Genomic DNA, 8,203 nt, shown 5'->3' with positions numbered 1-8,203 from the left:
GGGAGGAGGGAGCAGAAGCCGCAGCAGGGAGGGAGGGAGAGGCGGGGTGGCCCCCGCGGAGGCGCATCGCGAGGGGCTGCGAGCGCGAGGGGTCGGGGCTGTGAGCGCGCTGTTAATTCTTTGGAGGTGGTAACCTGGACAGGCTGGAGAGGTGGGGCTGTGAGAAACTCATAAGGTTCAACAAGGCCAAGGGCAAGGTCCTGCACCTGTGCCTTGGCAATCCCGGGGCATTGTGCAGGATGAGGAAGGATGGGAGACCTTATTACTCTCTACAACTACCTGAAAGGAGGTTGTGGAGAGGAGGGAGCTGGCCTCTTCTCCCAAGTGACTGAGGACAGGACAAGGGGGAATGGCCTGAAGCTCTGCCAGGGGAGGTTCAGGCTGGATATCAGAAAAATTTCTTCACAGAAGGAGTCATCGGGCACTGGAACAGCTGCCCAGGGAGGTGGTCAAGTCACCTTCCCTGGAGGTGTTTAAAGAACGGGTTGATGAAGTGCTTAGGGACATGGTTTAAGGGAGTGTTAGGAATGATTGGGCTCGATGATCCAGTGGGTCCTTTCCAACCTGGTGATTCTATGATTCTATGATGTGAGAGTGGCCCTGCAGAGAAGGACTTGGAGGTGCTGATGGATGAGAGGCTCAACGTGAGCCGGCAATGTGCGCTTGCAGCCCAGAAAGCCAGTTGTATCCTGGGCTGCATCAAAAGCAGCATGGCCAGCAGGACAAGGGAGGTGATTCTGCCCCTCTATTCCTCTCTTGTGAGACCTCATCTGGAGTATTGTGTTCAATTCTGGAATCCTCAACCTAAGAAACATGTGGAGCTGTTGGAACGGGTCCAGAGGAGGGCTATAAAGATGATCAGAGGGCTGGAGCACCTCCCATATGAGGACAGGCTGAGAGAGTTGGGGTTGTTCAGCCTGGAGAAGAGAAGGCTCAGAGGAGATCTTATAGTGACCTTCCAGTACCTGAAGGGGCTACAGGAAAGCTGCAGAGGGACTGTTCATAAAGGCTTGCAGTGACAGGATTAGGGACAATGGCTTAAAACTGGAGAGAGGCAGATTTAGACTGGACATTAGGAAGAATTTCTTCACGCTGAGAGTGGTGAGGCACTGGCACAGGTTGCCCAGGGAAGTTGTGGCTGCCCCATCCCTGGAAGTGTTGAAGTTCGGGTTGGATGGGGCTTTGAGCAACCTGATCTAGTGAAAGGTGTCCCTGCCTGTGGCAGGGGGTTGGAACTAGGTGGTCTTTAAGGTCCCTTCCAACCCAGCCCATGCTATGATTCTCTCCCCGCACACACACACACTCACCTTCTAAAAGTGTGGCCTTAGGCATGTTTCTTGCCTTAGGCATGTTTCTTGCCCACATTTCCTCACTGGCCTTTCTTCAGTAGTGCTTCCTATAGTACTTCATAAACACCATTTTAGGTCATCGTGCTTTGATGTAAGGGATTGGAGAGGTGAAATAATGTGCAATGGAATTTGCAAATTATAAATGAGGAGCCACAGCAGATGAGTCATCTAATACCCTGCTCTATGGCAGTGATATGGTTTTTGGTTTGGGTTTTTTCAGATAGATAGACTCCGATAGGATGTTCGGTTCATCAGGCTACTCCCAAAGTCTTTTGTATGCCACTGTCACACCCCAATGGTGACAGAACAGGACTCAGAACTGCACTTAAACAATTAGCTTATTACCTACAATATTATGGTTCTAAGTCAAGGGTATAAACTTAACTCTAGATCAATATTAATAGCCTATAAGGGTTTGTGAGGGATTATATGACGTGTCCAGAGTCCAGTGACAAAGTCTTTACAGATGTTCCCACAAGTTTATTGCAGGTGAAGTCCTTGCAGATGGTGGTTATAGGGAGCGGATCCCTGAAGTGATGTTGACATTGGTGGGGGGGTCTCCATTGGAGACTCTCATTGGAGGGACCTCCAATCATGGCTTGCTCTGCTTACTTTCTCATGGTCCATTCACGAATGGTCTGGAGTGATAACATCTCGAGTGGCGGTCAGCCCAGCTCTTATCTTCTTCACCTCTCATCAGTGGCGCAGTCGACATGGCAGTTTTTTTCAGCCTGGCCTTGCTGGTGCAGCCACTACCAACATGGAGGGATCTGAAAAATCCAGGAATATATATAGCAAGCTATTTCTAACACACAAAACTTATGGTTTCTTTATCTGTAAGTCATCTAGGTATAATACATATTGGTTTTGATTCATAAATCTTATTAATACTTACGCTCTCAGGATCATTTCTGATTCTTTGTTCATTGAGTATGGTGTCATGTTAGCATAACTCTGCTATATGCACCTCCTTGCTCTGATATATGGGAGGGTGACCATGGGCCAGTCTGGTAATCCTGATAGGCAATGAATGGCAGTGGCATAACAGCTACAGTTATTTTTCCTCACTTATTCTAGCTGCACACATGGGCTTGGACATGACCATCAGCATGGAGTAACCACCAGACCTTCATTTTGCTCCCTTCCACCCTGTGGGTCAGAAAGGCAGTAGCCATCCTCAGCAGCTCAAAGGGGAGGATTATGTCAGCAGCAGAAAACGCTTGGCATTTCCATAGTGTGAGTAGGGCTCAGTGAGAAAACAGGTTATCATTTATGTTTGAATGTGAAACATGCAATAAAGTGCTTAGAAACAGTTATTGTAATTTATTCTTTTTAACTTCTGCTTGCTGAACTTTGAGAAAGCAGATGTTTCTCAATGTGCTTAAAAAAACATCCCCAACCCTAAATCTATTTGTATTGTAAAATAGAACAATGCCCCAAGAACAAATATGCTCCATGAGAAACTGCGGTGTAAGCAGAGAAACTCTCACATGAAAGGAAAAGTAACAGTTTGTGAACATTTTAGCTTATAAACTTTATTGCAGCCTACTAACAGATGTCCTCAAGACCATTTTAATGAGCCAGAGGCGCTATGGAAACATGTGTGTATCTCAGTGTAACACTGCATTGGTGTACAGTGACTTTTCAACCTTCCCATTGAAGATTTTTTTTGTGTTCCATACAAGGAAGGATACTTTGAGAATACTGGCTCTGAATCACTCGTGCCCAGAGCTTGCTAAAACACCTTCCACAAAGCTTGTATTTAATGATAGAGATGTGGAAAACACATTCATGTAAAGCCAAATGAGTATTGCACTGCGGAGTAACACTGTAGCCTGCAGACAATTGCAACACTACAGGTTTGGGGGTGAATGGCTGGAAAGCTGCCTGGTGGAAAAGGACCTGGGGGTGCTGGTCAGCAACTGGCTAAACATGAGCCAGCAATGTGCCCAAGTGGCTAAGAATGCCAGTAATATTGTGGCTTGTATCAGAGTGGCCTGCAGGACCAGGGAAGTGATAAGTGTCCCTGTACTCAGCACTGGTGAGGCCGCCCCTCGAATTCTGTATTCAGTTTTGGGCCTCTCACTACAAGAAAGACATTGTGTACACATGGAATGTGTATATAAAGAAGGGCAATGAAGCTGGTGAGGAGCCTGGAGCAGAAAGCTTCTGAGGAGTGGCTGAGGGAACGGGGGCTGTTTAGCCTGGAGAAGAGGAGTCTGAGGAGGGGCCTTATCGCTCTTTACACCTCCCCGGAAGGAGGTTCTAACGAGGTGGATGTTGGTCTCTTCTCCCAAGTCACAAGTGATAGGACAAGAGGCAATGGCCCCAAGTTGTGCCAGGCGAGATTTAGACTGGATATTAGGAAATATTCCTTCACAGAAAGTGTTTTTTAAGAATTGGAACAGGCTGACCAGAGAAGCAGTGGGGTCACCAACCCTGGAGGTATTTAAAAGACAGGTAAATGTGGCACTTAGAGACATGGCTTAGTGGTGAACTTGGCAGTGGTAGGTTTACCGTTGTACTCCATGATCTTAAAGGTCTTTTCCAACCTGAATGATTCTGTAATAGTTGCTGGGGAGCATCCTTTAAGGTTGTGCAAATGCTCTCCCTAGAGGCAGAGACTTTGGAAATGTGCTGGGCTTCCCTCAGGGAAGGCTGATCATTGTGCAGCAGCACATGGACTGTGGTAGCACAGCACAACCTCTCTAGATCCTGGGAGAACAAAGTGGCTTCCTTCCCAAGAAAGAGCCACCAAAAATGCAGGCCAGCTTTTACTAAAACTCTGCCTAAGGTGCTAAAAAGGTTTGTCAAATCTCAGGCATGCAACATCTTAACTAACTGAACATTTTTTGATCAAACACCACTGACGCACTTGGGGAAGCTCTGTTGACAGTGCAGAAGTGATGAAGGGGCAGACATTCATCTTACAAGAGGCCATAATTCGTCTCAGTTATTCAACTTAGACCATCATCCAGCAAGTGAGCTAGATACAAATTTGAAATGCACATTTTGTCATGTGAAAACAAGTCTAACTGGATCATCAAAGAAAATAAAGTATTTTAAAGTATTGACTTCAAAGTACAAATAAGGTGTAGCTTGGCAATGACATTTCCCAGTAGCACAATGCTGGGAAGACCATGCTGGAGGAACATTGTGCCTTGAATGAAGTAGCAGAAACAATCAATATTCATTCCTACAAACTGTAACTACATCTGAGCAGGGACTTGTGACCAGCATTTTGGTGTCATCAATACCTCTCACCTGAGAGGCATTGCCATGGAAGGCCTGAGGGTATTAGCTCCCTGTGGGGATTATTATGAGCTCTGTAGGCAGCAACATACAGACAAACAGTGACGATGACGTCAAGGGATCCCAGGCAGAGCTGCCGCAGCTAGGCTTGAGTTGCTGCTGGGGCTGTGATCCCAGGGGAGAATCAGCAGCTAGGGATACTTGGGCAAGGCAAGCAAAGGCGGTGGCGGCTAGAAAGATGTCAAGGAGGAGAAATCACAAGGGACAGAAATCACAAGAGGGGGGGGGAGGGGAGGGGAGGGGAGGGAAGGGGAGGGGAGGAGAGACTGAATGTGATCTTACTATTTAAACAGATTATTTAATTACTTAAATTAATTAGTTACTTAAAGCATTAATGGTTAAAAGAAGAGAAGTAGCCCTTTTGTAAGGGGCTGGCGAGAGCACTTCCTACCCTCATGGTACCTTGTCATGGGGAAGGGGACAGGGAGACAGAGATTAGGGAAAGTGACTGCATAAGAGAGGGCTCGGAGGGCTGGCTGGTAGTGTGGCGGGAGGAGGGCTGCCAGGCAGGGAGGCTATGACTGGCACCAATGTTTCCACTCCTGTGCTCTATTGCAGGGCAGAGGGCAGGTGGTGGTAGGTGGTGGCAGGAATCGCCACTGCCACAACAGCTGGAGTCCCCCCAGGGGAAGGGCAGACAGCCTGCTGTCCAAGCCCCATGGCAGGCAGCAGCTACTGTCCTGGGGCACCAAAGAGCCACCATGCATGGTGGCCAAGGCAAGCAGGAGCTGTTTGACAACCAGCCCTGAGCACTGAGTGACAATCAAGGCCTTAAAGGCTCTGGGCTGCCTTTACAAGTACGAACACACTGATGAAGAAGTCTGTGAGGAACGCCTAAGAACTTAAACAGGGACTGATCTATAATCCAGACAATCATGCTTTCCTTCCAACATAATTCCTGCTCCCAATTTACCTCACGGTAGCTGGGAGATTTGGACACTTCCCAAGCTGCACAAATGTGAAGCACTGCAAGGAGCTGGCTGTAAACCCCGACTTTGGTAGAAGGAAATGAGTTTTACAGGTGGAAAAGTAGGGTCAGCTTAGTTTTTATGCCTCACAAAAGATTAGAATATGTCTACATAAGCTGTTACTAACTTCTGGTATTGCTTTCAGAAGCTGAAGAAACAATGATAAATTTGATTGAAGCACCCTTGGCCAGATAATTTTCCGCTTCAAAAGGTAAAGGTTTTCAAAATGAATTCATTTCTAAAATCACGTTTTTTAGAGAAATGAACAACACTGAGCATCTTGTATTGTCATGTTTTGAAACAAATATTTTAATTTTTGCATCACAAAATCAGCTTTTTGTCATAGTAAGAAGTGAAAAACCAAATTACACTTTGGTCCTCTTGAAGAAAAAAATTTCACCTGAATTTTTCTAACTAGTATTACGATGCAGGTTGACTGGCTCTGCAGCTAAAGGTCTGTTCAGGATCCGGTTTTACTGAACGGATAACCCCAGCACTGTTCATATACCCAAATGTTCCCTCCTGCCCCTCACTTCAAAGGAGTTGTTTTTGCCTATGATTCAAGTTGCTGACAAGACATTACCGACTGCAGATTGTAAATGAATACCTCAGACCTTAGCAATAGAGTTCTGCGTCCTTGCCCCCTTCTAGACCACCACTGTACACACAGCAGTCACTACTCAATCAGAAGAACTGGCAGCCACAGCTAGTTGTGGTTTGAGAACTGGGTCATTCAGAGATCCTTGGCCTCGTAATCTCAGCTCTTAAAAGGCTGAAATGCGATCTCAGCCCCTAGCCTCGATGATGGATGAAGACTCCTTGACAACGATACAGGAGAGGAAGCAAGTAAGATGATATCACAGGCTAAATATCGTAACTCTCCCCAGCATGAAAGCAGCCTTACAGATTGATCTAAGCCAGCAAAAGTCACCCAGAGCTAACTCCCAAGGCTGCGGAGAGTGGTGTTGCAAGGGGAAGCAGAGAAGCACAGGAGCCTCCTGCCGTGCGCCGGCAGATGGAGCGCTGTGAATCTGAGCATCTCCTCTGCAGAGCAGGATGCACCCTGGAAACAGGGCTGCTGCAGCCATGGGCAACAAATCCAGAGTGCTGCCATGCCTTTATTTACAATATTATTTCACAATGCCTGTGGATACTTAGAATCCACAGTTTGAACATCATTTATTTTAAATTAAAGTTTTGGAGGAAAAAGTCTGCCTAGTCATGTCAGAACATCCCTCTGTAAAAGACACTTTTAGCCAGTATGTTGCATGCCTTAAAAAGCCTTAAAGACCGGACCCATCATGAAAACGTATTAAAATCCCACTGACTACTCTTAAAAGACTTGCAAAGTGCTGTTGTAAACAAACTCTTGCCTCAACTGGGATCTGATTTTGTTCTTGCAGCATTTATATCTGCATTGCTTAAAAGACCAAGCCACATATTTGTTTTAAACTATACCACCGCTCAGAAAACTGAGGCCTTCTCCTAACGTCCTTGGACACACACATGGAGTGTACACTTATCCACATGCAGGAGCTTTAAGTCAGGACTACAGTTAATGCCTACTATGCTGCTACTTATAAAAGGATTTTTTTACTCCGTGTGTACACCTGTAAAGGATGCTTTTCTTATGATTAAGACCATTATCAGGTTTTACATGAAGTCTATATTATCTTTCATATTTCTCCTTTTAAGCTGGTTGAAAGCAGACAGTTACCAGTGAAAAGTGTAATTAGAAAACATTTGGAACAAGCTAGCAGAAACAACTATCTTTCGAAACATGGAAGAGACCAGTTTCACTGTTCTCTCAGGAGTTAAGAATACGTAAAAGTCGGGAACAACCCTTGCTCCTTTGTTCTATTCAGTGCCCGGTTCAAAAAGGTTGTTTGGCTAAATTGCTAAAACCTTGCTTGCTGCAGGACTTACTTCTTTTATGATAGTTGTCCCCTCCATTATGCTTTAAATAATGTACCAGACTGTCAAGATCCATGCCAACAATTTGATGTGTGATAGCCCACAAGACATTTCTCATATGCTTAGGTCATTAGCTAGCAAGGACATTATCAAGTTATTAGTTTTGAAATATCCTGTTTTTAAATTCTTTGTTTTGAAGTCACTGGGAGTTTGCTAGAGAAATCTATTCCTTTATTAAACTCATTTTTATTTAAGCTCTCTCATAAGCATGTTACTGTCCAGACAGCCTATAGGCTTTTATGCATAGCTTGTATATCACTGTAAGTACTGCCATATATGATTTGCAGTATATATTTACATTTCTTCTCCAATTCAGAATTCAAGAAAACTCAGCTTCAAAATATCTAAATTTTATTGAAATAATTGTAACTTCAACCTGCACAGTTAAAGCATTACCTGCAGGTATGTATTTATGATCTGTAGCACCTGTACACTGAGCTTCACCTCTCCTGTTGTTTGCTCCTCAATCAAGGCAGATGTCAGACATCAGCATCACAAAGCAGGACATTTCCTCAAAACTCCTAGATTTCCCCCAAGGCAGCCATGATATGCACCTATTATTTCTGTGCTTTGCAACAGCAGTCAGTTCCCAAGCAAGTT

At 45.2% G+C, this 8,203-nt stretch overlaps 1 protein-coding gene across 1 annotated transcript in view; it reads right to left on the bottom strand.

Annotated features, from left to right (window-relative positions):
- Positions 1–1,808: 1,808 nt before the first annotated feature.
- The window catches only part of SMIM13 (small integral membrane protein 13), a 179,510-nt gene continuing 173,115 nt past the window's right edge, over positions 1,809–8,203 (bottom strand). Inside the window, exon 5 of the mRNA XM_054060766.1 lies at positions 1,809–2,119. Within this exon, the coding sequence (XP_053916741.1) occupies positions 2,102–2,119 (18 nt within the window). The 3' untranslated portion in view covers positions 1,809–2,101. The remainder of the gene's footprint in view (positions 2,120–8,203) is intronic.

Source organism: Cuculus canorus, chromosome 2 (assembly GCF_017976375.1).
Source record: "Cuculus canorus isolate bCucCan1 chromosome 2, bCucCan1.pri, whole genome shotgun sequence".
Taxonomy (NCBI): domain Eukaryota; kingdom Metazoa; phylum Chordata; class Aves; order Cuculiformes; family Cuculidae; genus Cuculus; species Cuculus canorus.
Note: the sequence above shows the minus strand (reverse complement) of the source record. Positions and strands in the feature narration are given on the sequence as shown.